Here is an 18434-nt window from a genome sequence, read left to right on the forward strand (position 1 = left end):
TTTTTTTTTTTCATCATGTTTTTTTGTCTATAGGAATTTATTGTTTTTAAAAGCTTTATATTTTTACTAGCTTCAAAGGAAACGCCACATAGGAAACGACATCGTGTCTATTGTGTTCCAAGAAAGTGACTGCACCCCCTTTCTACCCTCTATGATTGCTTCCCACTTTCTTCATGCCTACATAGTTGTTCAGCCAGTGGAACCATTGACGCCACGGACAAGGTACTTCTGTGGTTTTAAGTTTTCACTTTTGTTCGTTATTATTCATGTCAAAGCGGAACTAAAAATAAAAGCTTTAGGCTGCTTTGTTACACTATCATTTATTAAAATTTTCTTAAAATTTGATTCAACATAAAATTTTAAAATTCAAATCTAAATGTTTTCCTGAATAAGGAACAAAGCAATATTATTGTAGCACAACTTGCAAACGGAATTTTTAAGGTTGCATGGGAGGCTTTCATCAAGCATAAAGTGTGAGCTTTGAGATGTAAATGATCTGAGCGCAGAAACTCGCTACATTATGCATTTATAAAGGGTTCTTTGTAATCCTGTATTATGCATTTCAATTTTTTCTGTTGGTTAGCTCATTTATTGGTTTTACACATAGAAACATGCTTTGTGGTCTTTGTTCACATTTGAGACTGTGCAAGGAGCAAAGGTATATAAGTGGACTTTTTACAGCGTCGAGTTAAACGCATTTAAAGTTCAGATCCTAGGTAGGCTTTCATTGAATATTTTTCTACATTACGCTCTTTAGCGTCACTTACTGACTGGGACTACTAGTACTATCTCTTGCCTTAAAACAGAGACGAATTCATCGTACATTGCTAGTAACAAGGCCAATAAGATGCTTGGGTTTATCAATAGATCTATTTCAAACAAATCTAAAGAAGTTCTTCTGCCCTTATATAGAAGTTTGGTAAGACCCCATTTGGAGTATGCTGTTCAGTTTTGGTCTCCTTATCTTAAGAAAGACATTAACGTATTGGAGAGGGTTCAAAGGCGGGCTACAAGGCTAATAAGTAGACTTTCATACTTAGATTATGATTCCAGGCTTAGAAGGTTAAAAAATGTACAGTCTAGACCTAAGAAGAGACCGAGGGGACATGATTCAGTTGCTTAAATTTATTAAAACGAAAGATGTTACGGGGCTGAAGTTTAGCACTGGAAACAGGACGAGGGGTCATTATTTTAAGCTATTTAAATCTCAGGCTAACATGGATATTAGGAAAAAATATTACAGCAGGATAGTGGAACCTTGGAACAGCTTACCGGAAGAGGTGGTAATGAGCAAGGGAGTAGATAGTTTTAAGAGGGCCATTGATCTTCACTGGGGATTGAAAATGGACTAGGACCAGTCTAGCTGGGCCCAGAGCCTGTTGCTGGTCGACACTTTTGTATTTGTATTTGTATTGATTAGCTCCAAATTTTTAATTTTGGCAATGTCATCCCTTTGCTTCTCACTTCCTCATTTCTTCAACTTTCAATAGAGTAACAACATAATTTATCTTTATGAGTAACTTTTAACATGTATGTTTGTAATTTTAAAAATTTCCATGTTTTTACTTTCTTCTATATCTAATACATAGAAGAAAGTATTGGATTCGTGCAAATTTTCGAATTTCGAATTTTGACGGATTCGAACGTTTTGAGGTGTGCTGAGTCCATTTCGACTATTTTTGGAAAATGTCTGTCTGTCTGTGTGTGTGTATGTATGTGTGTGTGTATGTGTGTGTGTCACGTCTGTGTGTGACCAGTTTTTTGTGGCCGCTCTACAGCAAAAACTACCGCATGAAATCGAACGAAATTTGGTACACATATGTGCCCCTATGTGAACTTGTGCCCATTGGTTTTTGGCGTGAATTCCTCCAAGGGGGGTGGAGCAATGGGACGTTTTTTGAGTTACGCGTGCTTGCTATTCCTCAGGAAGTAACTGGCGGAATCAGACAAAATTTGGTCCATATGTTGTCATTAACAGGAACAGGTGCTGATTCAATTTTGGTGTCAATAACTCAAACGGGGGTTGAGTTATAGAACGTTTTTTGTCGTCGATTGTGACTGCTGTATCTCAAGAAATAATGAACAGAATGAAAGAAAAATTTATTGGCAAGTAGCCCTTAGTGGGTATAAGAGCTGATTTTATTTTGGTGTCAACAGCTAAAAAGGGGGTAGCGCAATCGCCCGTTCTTTTTTTCCATTGTGAGTGCCCTATCTCAAGAAGTAATGCTGCGTTCTGGTTGAAATTTGGAATATATGTGAATCCATACGTAAACAGGCATTGGTTCAATTTTGACGCCAATCGCTCCAAGAGGTGTCGATTTTTTTTTTTTTTTTTTTTTTGCGAATAAAAATATTTTTATTAATGCAACAATAAGAAAGATAAATCGTAATAGATTGTCGTGTGCGTATTTCTCGTGATTTTAACTGTATGGAAATGATCGGAAATATTATCTCAATGCATAGACTAATAATAAGAGTAAACCGAGCTATGGCAACCCTTTTGCTGCTCATAAACCAAACCATGTGACTGGTGGATATCCTAGCAACAGCGGGCGTTAATCGTAGCAGACGATCAACGCCAGCGCGAAATAAAATAAATAGAATTTATGGAACACGGAAGAATGATCTTTTATGGAGTCCGATTTGTAAATTTGTTATTCTGAGTTGTAAATATTTTGTTAATATAGTGAGTTTTTCGTTTAGATAGTATTGTGCATTTTCTTTAGTCAATTTCAATAACTCTCTAAGCAATAAAAGATGCAAGCGACCAAGAAGAATCAGCAAACGGTAAGATTTTTACCTACAGTTTCAATTTAAGATACCGATTAGTACATTTTTGCGTTAACGCAAAACGTTTACGCCATTTCGTTCACGTCAACGCTGACAGCTCCAAATGAAATCAAAGTTACCGAAAACTGATCAAAAACTATTACTAATGTCAAAATAATGCATAACTAAAAGAAAAACAGTTCAATCTCTGCACCTGGAAGTTTTTTTTAATGAAAACATATTGTCTTAAAATACGTATCGAGTGCCAAACTATAGATAATGCTGCCATCTAGCAACCATGCTGCCAAAGTCTTCGCCAAGCCCTTCCACTAGTCACATGATACATCTATGAACCAATTTTCTTCATCAGCAAGAATGAGAAAGCTCGGTCTACTCTTATTATTAGTCTATGTCTCAATGATTTAAAATTTTTAACTGTTGCCATCTTATGTTTGTTAACAAATAAAATATTTGTAATTCATTCAAGTAAGGCTTTTAAAGTAACTTTCAATTTTCGCTCTTTGCTTTGCTTTTACAATAATTCAGACATTGGGATGGTGGTCAAGTTTTTTCATGTGTAATTTTGTTTTTGTTGGGAATATTGCTTCCTCATCAAGCATGGGGAGGGATCAGAAAAAAAAAGAAAAATATAGAAGAAAGTTTCGTGATGGCCACAACATACTAGTTTTGTTATGAATTTTTATTTTTCTCTGTAGAGAAAGGGTAATAAAAAGCACTTGGCTCTTTATAAAGTTGGTGATTATTACGTATTTGTATCTTTTTCACTTTTTTTTTACAAGCCATCCAATTTTACTGGATTTCGCATGAAGTGCTGTATTTTTCAAAAGTTTTCCTAGCATCCCACGGTTTGCTCAATATCCATGGGACTTTTAAAATGTTCCTTCGTTTTTGAGAAAGTGTCATACAAAAATTTCCTTGAAATAGGATGTATGGAATTGCTTCTAGCTATAACAAAATTTCCCTGCATAGTTTCAGATTTAAATAGTATGAATTTAATTAGCTGAAAAGTTTTTCCATTTGTTCACCTATCTTCTACTTACACAGGGGAAAATGGGGCACATGTGAGCACTGGGCACATGTGATTATGGTATGTTTTACTAGGATAACGTCAAACAAAAAATTCTCAAGTAATAGCAGTACCAGCTCTACTATTTAACCAAACTTTCAGAGCAAGGAGCCAGTTTATGTTCCTGTGGTGACAGCTTCTTTGTTTTAGCAGATGCTGATGTACTTTTATCACTGTCTTCTTCATGTAAAAACATATTTTAAACTAATTAATAAGCTAAATTTAATTATTGCAAACCATTATAAAAACATTCAGGTAAATTATAGCCAGTGTTATAATTAAATTAAAATTCTTTATTTTTGAAAATTAGTTCTAAAGTAGATGCCGGGGCACTTGTGAACGCAACATGTAGGGGCACATGTGAACAGCTCCCATATCTTCTCAGCAAATATAAATATTAGTGTAAGCTTATTTATTACAGTCTAACCTCCATATATCGAACTTCCACATATCGAAATTTTCTATATATCGAAATCCCAGCACATTTCCATGTTTATTACATAGAAAAAGTGTTTCTATATGTCAAAAAAATCTCTATATATCGAATTTTTTTTCGAGACATTCGTAGTTTTTTTTTTTCCACTTTAGATTTTGTCTTATGAAAAATGAAAGTTAGCGGAGAAAATTATGTTCACTAAAGATTGCTACGAAACTCATAAGGAATCTGGGGTTGAGGGGTGTGTAGAAAGGTCGTTGTTTCGTTCTGGAGTTCTTCAATTCCCTCAAGTTTATATTAAATCTTAGTTGTAACCAGTAACATTGTAAAATCAGTTTCAAGTTATCCCTTTTGTCTGTTGATTATCATGAGTCTTTTTAGCTTCAGTAAAAATCATTCAAGTAGATTGATTTTTTACTTTTCTCTCGATTACATTGTCAAAACAAAAATCCCCTAATGTTGCGGATCAAGTTGAATTGAAGAAGAAGGAAGATGTATGAAGACGCAAAAATGTAATTTCTGTTATTTTTTTAATGATTAACTTTTATTTAATTCGATGCTTGTATAAATTAGCAATTGGGTTTCATACACAAAAATTAGCTTTAATTGTAATGTTTTAGGAGATTTTTAGTATAAAATAAGATTGTTTCTATATATCGAATTTTTTTTTGGAAATTTGTTATTTCGATATACGGAGGTCCAACTGTATAAGGTGTTAAAAGAAATGTAGAGATTTATAATTATTGTTTTGCTGAAATCAGTTTGTAAATTTATTGTCAGGTATTACATAATTACTAATTATTTTTTTAATTCGTTAATTACTAAATAGTTGGCTAAAAGTTTAGTGGTGCATAATATTTGCACGGAAAATAAAGACAAAATATTTTCCTTTAACTAAAAAATGAAGTTAGAAATTTTTTTAAATTCATCATCATATTATGTATGAAGCTTAAACATACTATATAGCAAGAATAAAATATGCATATTAAAATTGCATAATAAAATATTCTTTTTATTTTTTGATAGACTTATAAGATTTTTTCCTGTCAATCTATTAATTAGAACATGTTATGAAACTTTAAAATTTGACAGTGAGCTAAGTTCTGTAATCCAAAAAAAAAAAAAAAAATACTAGATAACAGCTACTGTGCAATTCAAACAGTATAGGTTACAAGTCCTTGAATGCAATTAGTATATACCAGTGTTGGGCATCAACTAAAAAAATCAACTAAATTTGTAATTGATTGATTAGTTGACTAAAGTAATCTGACTCCCATTTAGTTCAGACTAATATTTTAAAAATTTAATTCAATTGCAGACGAAGATTAACGTTAGTTTAAACTAACTCGTTAGTTGACTAAAAAAACTAATTTAGTTCAGATTGATTTAGTTCAGATTAAATTAATCAGATTGAATTTAGTCAGACTAAAAGTAATCAGATTAAAAGTAATCAAATTGATTTGATTACTTTTTTAATTCAGATTACATTCGTAAAATATAAATATCACATGAATAGAGGCACATTTGTATTTCTACGTGTATATATATATTTATGCAAGCATACACGAGTTAATGCGTGTACATACGACTACGTGCGGGTATATACGTATATAAACGTGTTATCCCGCGTATGTTCGTGCACGGAGGTATATTTGAAATTTTAAGTAAATATACATATTTATGTGTGCATACACCAGTAAATACGTGAATATACGAGTATGTACGTGTATATAGGAGTATGTACGTGTACACATAACAATATGCGTCTAGATACGTGTTACCCCGAGTATACTTGTGTAAAATGGTACATTTGTATTTCTACGTCATATTAAAGCGTGCGTATACGAGAAAGTACGTGTATATACAAGTATGTTCGTGCACACACGAGAATATGCATATAGATACGTGTTAACCCGAGTATACTCGTGTACAGAGGTAAATTTCTATTTAAACGTGTATATACATATTTATGCAGGCATATACGAGAAAATACGTGTATATACGAGTAAGTACGTGCACACATGATAATAGGCTTATAGATACGTGTTTAACCCGAGTACACTCGTGTAAAATGGCACATTTGTATTTCTACGTGTATGTGCATGTTTATACGTTTATAAGCGAGTAAATACGTGTATATACGAGTATGTACGTGTACACACGATTATGCGTATAGATACGTGTTACCCCGAGTATACTCGTGTACAGAGGTAAATTTGCTTTTAATTGTGTATATACATATTTATGCGTACACACAAGCTAAGATACGTGCATATACGTGTACACATGAGAATATGCGTATAGATACGTGTTACTCCGAGTATACTCGTGTAAAGAGGTACATTTGTATTTCTACGTTTATATACATATTTAAGCGTGCATATACGAGAAGGTACGTGTATATACAAGTATGTTCATGTACACACGAGAATATACTTATACATACGTGTTACCCCGAGTATACTCGTGTACAGAGGTAAATTTCTATTTAAATGTGTATATACATATTTATGCAGGCATATACGAGAAAATACTTGTATATACGAGTAAGTACGTGCACACATGATAATAGGCTTCTAGATACGTGTTTAACCCGAGTATACTCGTGTAACATGGCACATTTGTATTTCTACGTGTATGTGCATATTTATGCGTTTATAAACGAGTAAATAGGTGTATATACGAGTATGTACGTGTACACACGATTATGCGTATAGATACGTGTTACCCCGAGTATACTCGTGTACAGAGGTAAATTTGCTTTTAATTGTGTATATACATATTTATGCGTGCACACAAGCGAAGATACGTGTATATACGTGTACACATGAGAATATGCGTATAGATATGTGTTACCCCGAGTATACTCGTGTAAAGAGGTACATTTGTATTTCTACGTTTATATACATATTTAAGCGTGCATATACGAGAAAGTACGTGTATATACAAGTATGTTCGAGTACACACGAGAATATGCATATAGATACGTGTTAACCCGAGTATACTCGTGTACAGAGGTAAATTTCTATTTAAACGTGTATATACATATTTATGCAGGCATATACGAGAAAATACGTGTATATACGAGTAAGTACGTGCACACATGATAATAGGCTTATAGATACGTGTTTAACCCGAGTACACTCGTGTAAAATGGCACATTTGTATTTCTACGTGTATGTGCATGTTTATACGTTTATAAGCGAGTAAATACGTGTATATACGAGTATGTACGTGTACACACGATTATGCGTATAGATACGTGTTACCCCGAGTATACTCGTGTACAGAGGTAAATTTGCTTTTAATTGTGTATATACATATTTATGCGTACACACAAGCTAAGATACGTGCATATACGTGTACACATGAGAATATGCGTATAGATACGTGTTACTCCGAGTATACTCGTGTAAAGAGGTACATTTGTATTTCTACGTTTATATACATATTTAAGCGTGCATATACGAGAAGGTACGTGTATATACAAGTATGTTCATGTACACACGAGAATATACTTATACATACGTGTTACCCCGAGTATACTCGTGTACAGAGGTAAATTTCTATTTAAATGTGTATATACATATTTATGCAGGCATATACGAGAAAATACTTGTATATACGAGTAAGTACGTGCACACATGATAATAGGCTTCTAGATACGTGTTTAACCCGAGTATACTCGTGTAACATGGCACATTTGTATTTCTACGTGTATGTGCATATTTATGCGTTTATAAACGAGTAAATAGGTGTATATACGAGTATGTACGTGTACACACGATTATGCGTATAGATACGTGTTACCCCGAGTATACTCGTGTACAGAGGTAAATTTGCTTTTAATTGTGTATATACATATTTATGCGTGCACACAAGCGAAGATACGTGTATATACGTGTAGACATGAGAATATGCGTATAGATATGTGTTACCCCGAGTATACTCGTGTAAAGAGGTACATTTGTATTTCTACGTTTATATACATATTTAAGCGTGCATATACGAGAAAGTACGTGTATATACAAGTATGTTCGAGTACACACGAGAATATGCATATAGATACGTGTTAACCCGAGTATACTCGTGTACAGAGGTAAATTTCTATTTAAACGTGTATATACATATTTATGCAGGCATATACGAGAAAATACGCGTATATACGAGTAAGTACGTGCACACATGATAATAGGCTTATAGATACGTGTTTAACCCGAGTATACTCGTGTAACATGGCACATTTGTATTTCTACGTGTATGTGCATATTTATGCGTTTATAAACGAGTAAATACGTGTATATACAAGTATGTACGTGTACACACGATTATGCGTATAGATACGTGTTACCCCGAGTATACTCGTGTACAGAGGTAAATTTGCTTTTAATTGTGTATATACATATTTATGCGTGCACACAAGCGAAGATACGTGTATATACGTGTACACATGAGAATATGCGTATAGATATGTGTTACCCCCGAGTATACTCGTGTAAAGAGGTACATTTGTATTTCTACGTTTATATACATATTTAAGCGTGCATATACGAGAAAGTACGTGTATATACAAGTATGTTCGAGTACACACGAGAATATGCATATAGATACGTGTTAACCCGAGTATACTCGTGTACAGAGGTAAATTTCTATTTAAACGTGTATATACATATTTATGCAGGCATATACGAGAAAATACGCGTATATACGAGTAAGTACGTGCACACATGATAATAGGCTTATAGATACGTGTTTAACCCGAGTATACTCGTGTAACATGGCACATTTGTATTTCTACGTGTATGTGCATATTTATGCGTTTATAAACGAGTAAATACGTGTATATACAAGTATGTACGTGTACACACGATTATGCGTATAGATACGTGTTACCCCGAGTATACTCGTGTACAGAGGTAAATTTGCTTTTAATTGTGTACTATACATATTTATGCGTGCACACAAGCGAAGATACGTGTATATACGTGTACACATGAGAATATGCGTATAGATATGTGTTACCCCGAGTATACTCGTGTAAAGAGGTACATTTGTATTTCTACGTTTATATACATATTTAAGCGTGCATATACGAGAAAGTACGTGTATATACAAGTATGTTCGAGTACACACGAGAATATGCATATAGATACGTGTTAACCCGAGTATACTCGTGTACAGAGGTAAATTTCTATTTAAACGTGTATATACATATTTATGCAGGCATATACGAGAAAATACGCGTATATACGAGTAAGTACGTGCACACATGATAATAGGCTTATAGATACGTGTTTAACCCCGAGTATACTCGTGTAACATGGCACATTTGTATTTCTACGTGTATGTGCATATTTATGCGTTTATAAACGAGTAAATACGTGTATATACAAGTATGTACGTGTACACACGATTATGCGTATAGATACGTGTTACCCCGAGTATACTCGTGTACAGAGGTAAATTTGCTTTTAATTGTGTATATACATATTTATGCGTGCACACAAGCGAAGATACGTGTATATACGTGTACACATGAGAATATGCGTATAGATATGTGTTTACCCCGAGTATACTCGTGTAAAGAGGTACATTTGTATTTCTACGTTTATATACATATTTAAGCGTGCATATACGAGAAAGTACGTGTATATACAAGTATGTTCGAGTACACACGAGAATATGCATATAGATACGTGTTAACCCGAGTATACTCGTGTACAGAGGTAAATTTCTATTTAAACGTGTATATACATATTTATGCAGGCATATACGAGAAAATACGCGTATATACGAGTAAGTACGTGCACACATGATAATAGGCTTATAGATACGTGTTTAACCCGAGTATACTCGTGTAACATGGCACATTTGTATTTCTACGTGTATGTGCAGATTTATGCGTTTATAAACGAGTAAATACGTGTATATACAAGTATGTACGTGTACACACGATTATGCGTATAGATACGTGTTTACCCCGAGTATACTCGTGTACAGAGGTAAATTTGCTTTTAATTGTGTATATACATATTTATGCGTGCACACAAGCGAAGATACGTGTATATACGTTTACACATGAGAATATGCGTATAGATATGTGTTACCCCGAGTATACTCGTGTAAAGAGGTACATTTGTATTTCTACGTTTATATACATATTTAAGCGTGCATATACGAGAAAGTACGTGTTTATACAAGTATGTTCGAGTACACACGAGAATATGCATATAGATACGTGTTAACCCGAGTATACTCGTGCACAGAGGTGAATTCGTATTTAATCTAGTACATGCACTTTTATGCGTGCATATACGAGAAAAAACAAGTATATACGAGTAAGTTAATGTACGCACGAGAATATGCGTATAGATACGTGTTTAACCCGAGTATGCTCGTGTACAGAGGTAAATTTGTACTTGTACGTTAAAATACATATTTATGCGTGCATACACGAGTTATACGTGTATATACGAGTAAGTACGTGTATATACGAGTATTTTTGTGCATATACGTGTATATACGTGTTGACTCGACGATATTCGTGTACACAGGAATTTTGTATTTCTACGTGCATATACCTACAAGTACGTGTGAACACAAGTAAATATGTGTATATACGATACATATTTGTAAACACGAATTTATACGTATAAATACGTGTTATCCCGAGTATATTCGTGCACGGAGATATGTTTAATTTCTAAGTGTATGTAAAAATTTATTTGTGCATACACGAGTAAATACATGTATACACGAGTATATACGTGTACACAAAGGAATATACGTATGGATACGTGTTAATCCGAGTATACTCGTGAACAGAGGTAAATTTGTATTTAAACGTATATATACATATTTATGCATGCATATACGAAAAAATACGTGTATATTGGAGTAAGTTCGTGTACAAGCAAGAATAGATGTCTAGGTTTTTTTTAGCCCGAGTATACTCGTGTACAATGGTACATTTGTATTTCTATGTGTATATGCATATTTGTGCGTTTATACATAAATAAATGCGTGTATAAACGAGTATGTACGTGAACACACGAGAGAATATGTGTATAGATACTTGTTACCCCGAATATATTCGTGTACAGAGAAATTTGCTTTGTATATACATATTTATGCGTGCATATAAGAGAATACGAGTATGTAAGTATTCACACGAGTATATGCGTATAGATAAATGTTACACCGAGTATACTCGTGTGTAGAGGTCGTTGTATTTACACGAGAATATGCGTATAGATAAATGTTACACCGAGTATACTCGTGTGTAGAGGTACATTTGTATTTAAGATTGCATATACATTTTTATGCGTGCATACATGAGAAAATACAAGTATATACGAGTATGTACGTGCACACACAAGAATATGCGTATAGATACGTGATTAACCCGAGTATACTCGAGTAGAGAGGTACATTTGTATTTTTGGTTAAAATACATATTTATGCGTGCATACACGAGTTAGTACGTGTATATACGAGTAAGTACGTGTATATACGAGTAAGTACGTGTATATACGAGTGTGTACGTGTATATACGGAGCTGTACGTGTTAACCTGAGCATATTCGTGTCTACAGGAATTTTGTATCTCTACGTGCAAACAGAAGTAAATACGTGTATATACGAGTTCGTAAGTGTAAACACGGAATTTTACGTATAAATACGTATTTCCCGAGTCTATTAATGCACGGATTTATATTCAAACTTCTAAGTGTACACAATGTTTATCAGTACAGCGTTTACAGACTTTCAGGGCAGATAGAGTACACCTAGATGAGGGGAAACACATAGTAATGCATGGTCGGAAACACTTTCCTGGCGCGGGGGTAGTGACAACACCAATCACCAAAAAGACAAAACACGAATAAGAGACGAGAACATGTTCAGAATCTTTAGTACAGCAAAAAACTAAGGAAAAAGAAAATTAAGGGGCCAACGATCATCATCAAAGAAGGTTTAGAAATTACGACCCCGCCCGTAATATCGAAATTTAGCAAAAATACCGGGCGGGGTCCCAGACTTCCTGGTGGAACAAAAACCACGTGTGCGCATGCACCGTCATCTGATGCTTCGGTTTACGTAGCAACATCTGTTGTATGCACCAGACAAATCTTACCAGTATTTTTGCTGTATTAAAAATAATAAACATGTTTTCTCCTCTTAATCGTGCCCTGTCTTACGCTTTGTGTCGTCACTATCGCGTCTAGGTGCACTGTATCTGCCCTGAAAGTATGTAAACGCTGTACTGATACATCCTGTATACTTATTTATGTGTGCAAACACGAGTAAATACTTGTATATACGAGTATGTTCGTGTACATACTAGAATTTGTGTATGGATACGTGTTAACCCGACTAAACTCGCGTACAAAGGTAAATTTGTATTTAAGCGTTTATATACATATTTATGCATGCATATACGAGAAAATACGTGTACAAACGAGTAAGTGCGATTCCACACGAGAAAAGACGTATAGATACGTGTTTAATCTGAGTATACTCGTGTACAATGGTACATTTGTATTTCTACGCGTATATGCATATTTATGCATTTTTGCACGAGTAAATACGTGTATATACGAGTGTGTACTTGTACACACGAGAATATGCGTATAGATACGTGTTACCCCAAGTGTACTCGTGTACAGAGGTAAATTAGCTTTTAAACGTGTATATATATATTCATGCGTGGATATAAGAAAAAATACTTGTATTTTCGAGTATGTACGTGTACAGACGAGAATATGCGTGTAGATACATGTTTAACCCGAGTATACTCGTGTACAATCGTACATTTGTATTTGTAAGTTAAAATACATATTTATGATGCATACACGAGTCAATGCGTGTATATACGAGTAAGTACGTGTATATACGTGTATGTGCGTAAACGTGTTAATCGGAGTATATACGTTTACACACTAATTTTGTATTTGCCACGTGTATGTACATCAATGTACGTGCAAACACAAGTAAATACGTTTATATCATAGTATATAAGTGTAACTTGCTATCCCGAGTATATTGGTGTACAGATGTATATTTTTATGTCCAAGTGTATGTTAATTGCAGATACAAAGAGGGGTCATGAAGGTCAGGACCCGCTCCCCCCCCACACCGCGGGGAAAATTTTGAACGTTTGCTTGAAAAATACAAAAAAAGTATCGAAACCATGAGAAAATGTAATAATCTTTTTGATTTTTTTTTTTTTTTTTTGGGGGGGGGGCATTACAGTAGAACCTCGACAATTCGAATTAATTGGAATCCGACCCATTCCGGAATATCGAAAATCCGTGAGAATGAAAAAAAACAAAACAAAGTAAAACATACTCACTGAAAATCACCTTAAAAGGAAACACATAGAATTACAAATAAACAGTAAACATGTCTACAAAGTCTGTAATCTTCTCCTGTGACAGTTCAATTTTTTCCCTATCGAGTAAAACAAATTGATTCAAAGTTGCATTGCTAAGAAAAGGGAACTCAATAAACGACATAACACGGTCTTGCCCGTGAGAGGGTTAAATAAATAATTATAATGGAATTTTGGCGATCGCTCTTTAAATGTAAGATCGAGCCGGATTATCCGGTGATCCAGACTGACGGAGTCCGTGGCGCCGACTTCAAATTTGAAAGGTTTGTTTTTGAAAAATTTTCGCGTTTTTAATAGGTTTTTGAAGGTGGGGGAGCCCCCCAGAATATGAGGGACTTTCTTATTTAAGGAGGGGTATCCCCTTACGTAAGTTACTCAGAAACAGATCATGCATCAGCCATCTGGATTTAAAAAATTCAAGCATTTTATTCCAATAAAAACCAGAAGCAGTGTGCAAAAAATCAGTAATCCAACGTCAGAAAGCACAAATATTTGCAAAATATTGCAGACACGTGTTTCGGTGTTACAAGGAACACCTTTTTCAATGCAAAGAAATGTGAGCTTCTGGAAGCAGTGTGGTCTACGGGGGGGGGGGGGGGGGGCGTGGTCAGTATAGCGGGTAGCGTAAAATTTTTAGGGCTTGTTTTTGAAAAATTTTAGCGTTTACAATGTTTTGGGGGGAGAATCCCCCACCCCCCATAACTTGAGGGCAGTTTCTATTTAAGGGAGGCATCTCTTTACTTAAGTTACTCTGAAACAGAACAGGCATTGGCCATCTGGATAAAAAAGATTCAAAACATTTTATTCTAATAAGATCAGAAGCAGTGTGACCTCCGGGAAGGGGGGGGGGGGGTAGTGGGGCGGGGTGCGGAAACTTCGAATTTTTAGGGTTTGTTTTTTGAAAATTTTCGTTGTTTTAATGAGTTTTTTTGGGGGTGGGGGGGGAACCCCCCGTAATTTGCGGGGGTTTCTATTTAAAAGGGTGTATCCCCTTACGCAAGTTACTCTGAAAGAGAACATGCATAAGCCGTCTGGATAAAAAAAAATCAAGCACTTTATTCCAATAAGATCAGAAGCAGTGTGGTCTATGGGGGGGGGGCGTGGTCAGTGGAGAGGTTGGTTCAAACTTAAAATTTTTAGCGCTTGTTTTTGAAAAAAAATTGTACTTATGTTTTTTTGGGGGAGCCCCCTTCCCCCGTAATTTGAGGGGGGTTCAATCTAAGGGGGGTATCCCCTTAAATAAGTTACTTTGAAACAGAACAAGCATCGGCCATCTGGATAAAAAAATTCAAGCATTTTATTCGAATAAGATCAGAAGCGGTGTGGCCTACAGGGGGGGGGGGGGTTAGTGGGGCGGGTGGCGCAGACTTCAATATTTTAAGGTTTGTTTTTGGAAAATTTTCGCGTTTTTAACCACCCCCCATAATTTTAGTGGAGTGAATTTCTTTTTGAGAGGGGGGCATCCCCTCATATAAGTAACTGCAATAGGGAATAGGCATCGGCTATCTGGATATGAAAAAAATCAAGCCTTTATTCCAGTACTAGTGGTACCCGCGCGGCTTTGCCCGTAATAGAAAATTAAAAGGTCTTTTGGTCCGGCTGTATATTTACAAATAATGTATGGTGAATTTTATCGCCAATTGGCTTATGCCCATGTTATGGTTCCACGTTATGGTAATCTCGTCCATCTTATGATAATTTTGTTCCTAAAATCGAAATAGAAAAAGAACCACATCGAATTTTCGAAAAATCGCTTCGAGGTGCACACCCCCATGATACAAACTAACTTTGCGAAATTTCATGAAAATCGGTCCCGAACAGCGCTATGCGCGTCACAGAGATTCAGACAAACAGACATCCTCCAGACAAAGAGACTTTCAACTTTGTTATTAGTAAAGATTATGTGAAAAAGGGCTTAAAATTTTAATAGAAATTAATAAAATCGAATTTTCGAAAAATCGCTTCAAGGTGCACACCCCCATGCTTCAAACTAATTGTGTGTCAAATTTCATGAAAATCGGCTGAACGGTCTAGGCGCTATGCGCGTCACAGAGATCCAAACATCCATACAGAGAGACTTTCAGGTTTGTTGTTTAAAAAGAAAGGAAAAGGAGAAAGATAAAGAAGTAAAAAGAAAAGAAAGATAAATTTCAGAACAAATTCTTTCCCATTTCATTAAATTTCTGTGAAAAATGGGTTTAAAATTGGAATAGAAAAAGAACAAAATCGAATTTTCGAAAAATCGCTTCGAGGTGCACACCACTATGCAACAAACTAACTTTGCGCCAAAATTCATGAAAATCGGCAGAACGGTCTAGGCGCTTTGCGCGTCACAGAGATCCAGACATCCATACAGAGAGACTTTCAGGTTTGTTGTTTAAAAAGAAAGGAAAAGGAGAAAGATAAAGAAGTAAAAAGAAAAGAAAGATAAAGAAAGATAATTTTCAGAACTAATTCTTTCCCATTTTATTATATTTCTGTGAAAAATGGGCTTAAAATTGGAATAGAAAAAGAACAAAATCGAATTTTTGAAAAATCGCTTCGAGGTGCACACCACTATGCAACAAACTAACTTTGCGCCAAATTTCATGAAAATCGGCCGAACGGTCTAGGCGCTATGCGCGTCACAAAGATCCAGACATCCATACAGAGAGACTTTCAGGTTTGTTGTTTAAAAAGAAAGGAAAAGGAGAAAGATAAAGAAGTAAAAAGAAAAGAAAGATAAAGAAAGATAATTTTCAGAACAAATTCTTTCCCATTTTAATAAATTTCTGTGAAAAATGGGTTTAAAATTGGAATAGAAAAAGAACAAAATCGAATTTTCGAAAAATCGCTTCGAGGTGCACACCCCCATGCTACAAACTAACTTTGTGCCAAATTTCATGAAAATCGGCCGAACGGTCTAGGCGCTATGCGCGTCACCGAGATCCAGACATCCATACAGAGAGACTTTCAGGTTTGTTGTTTAAAAAGAAAGGAAAAGGAGAAAGATAAAGAAGTAAAAAGAAAAGAAAGATAAAGAAAGATAATTTTCAGAACAAATTCTTTCCCATTTTATTAAATTTCTGTGAAAAATGGGCTTAAAATTGGAATAGAAAAAGAACAAAATCGAATTTTCGAAAAATCGCTTCGAGGTGCACACCACTATGCAACAAACTAACTTTGAGCCAAATTTCATGAAAATCGGGCCGAACGGTCTAGGCGCTATGCGCGTCACAGAGATCCAGACATCCAGACAATTTTAATAGAAAATTCATAAAATCGAATTTTTGAAAAATCGCTTCGAGGTGCACACCCCCATGCTACAAACTAACTTTGTGCCTAATTTCATGAAAATCGGCCAAACGGTCTAGGCGCTATGCGCGTCACAGAGATCCAGACATCCTACAGACATCCTCCCGACAGAGAGACTTTCAGCTTTATTATTAGTAACTAGTGGTACCCGCACGGCTTCGCCCGTGATAGCAAATTAAAAGGTCTTTTGGTTCGCCTGTATATTTACAAATGATGTGTAGTGAATTTTCTCGCCAATTGGCTTGTGCCCACGTTACGGTTCCACGTTATGATAATTTCGTATCTCGCCGATTGGCTTGTGCCCATGTTACGGTTCCACGTTATGATAATTTCGTAATTTATTCGTCCATCTTATGATATTTTTTTTTCTTAAAATTGGAATAGAAAAAGAACAAAATCGAATTTTCGAAAAATCGCTTCGAGGTGTACATCCCCCATGCTACAAACTAACTTTGTGCCAAATTTCATGAAAATCGGCCGAACGGTCTAGGCGCTATGCGCGTCACAGACATCCTACAGATATCCTACAGACATCCAGACATCCTCCGGACAGAAAGACTTTCAGCTTTATTATTAGTAAAGAAGATAAAGAAGACAAAGATAAGGAAGACCAAAAGCAGTATTGTGTACCAAATGGGGGGGGGTAGTGTGGGTCATGCCGCAAACTGCGTCAGTCCAAAGGGGGTGTTTTTAAAAATTATTGATTTTTTAAGGTCTTAAATCGGTAAGGGGGCAGCCCCCCAACCCCCAATGTCCCCACCCCCCCGTAACACATTAGGAGCTTCTTAATATTTATTGGGGGGGAGAAGAGAAAGGAACCCCTTAAAGAATCCAAACGCAATCTGTAGTTTTAACAGTGTAGATTTATTTCAATCTGATTAGATTTAGTATAAATTTTAATCTGACGAAATTTAATCTGATTACTTTAGTTGACTAAATCAATCTGATTAAATTAGTTTGACTAAATTCAATCTGATTACTTTAATCTGAACTAAATCAATCTGAACTAAATTAGTTTTTTTAGTCAACTAACGAGTTAGTTTTAACTAACGTTAATCTTCGTCTGCAATTGAATTAAATTTTTAAAATATTAGTCTGAACTAAATGGGAGTCAGATTACTTTAGTCGATAGAGGATTTAGTTGATTAATGCCCAACACTGGTATATACGTATATGCTTCATTATAACGAGCTTTTCGTTAAAATATAATGCTCGTCCTGTATTTTTCAATCCTGTTCGCATGTGCCCCAAGCTTGCTCATACCTGCCCTCCTATAGGGGCACATGTGAACAATTGAAGACATTTTTTTTAATTCCATAAAGTATAGAAATATTTTTTTTTTTAAATCTGAAAAAAATCCATGGCACAAAGAAAAGACTATTCAATCATGGGGACTTTTTTTCTGTGAGAAATTGAAATTATTTTCTGAGAAATTAAAAAGTGAAAAAAAATGTTTAC

The 18434-nt window shown here is 35.2% G+C and overlaps 1 protein-coding gene across 1 annotated transcript in view; it reads left to right on the forward strand.

Annotated features, from left to right (window-relative positions):
- LOC129226198 (rap1 GTPase-activating protein 1-like) overlaps positions 1–18434 on the forward strand; it is a 171645-nt gene that overhangs the window by 132072 nt on the left and 21139 nt on the right. Inside the window, exon 11 of the mRNA XM_054860798.1 lies at positions 71–222. Within this exon, the coding sequence (XP_054716773.1) occupies positions 71–222 (152 nt within the window). The remainder of the gene's footprint in view (positions 1–70; positions 223–18434) is intronic.

The sequence above is a fragment of the Uloborus diversus genome, chromosome 7 (assembly GCF_026930045.1).
Source record: "Uloborus diversus isolate 005 chromosome 7, Udiv.v.3.1, whole genome shotgun sequence".
NCBI classification, from domain to species: domain Eukaryota; kingdom Metazoa; phylum Arthropoda; class Arachnida; order Araneae; family Uloboridae; genus Uloborus; species Uloborus diversus.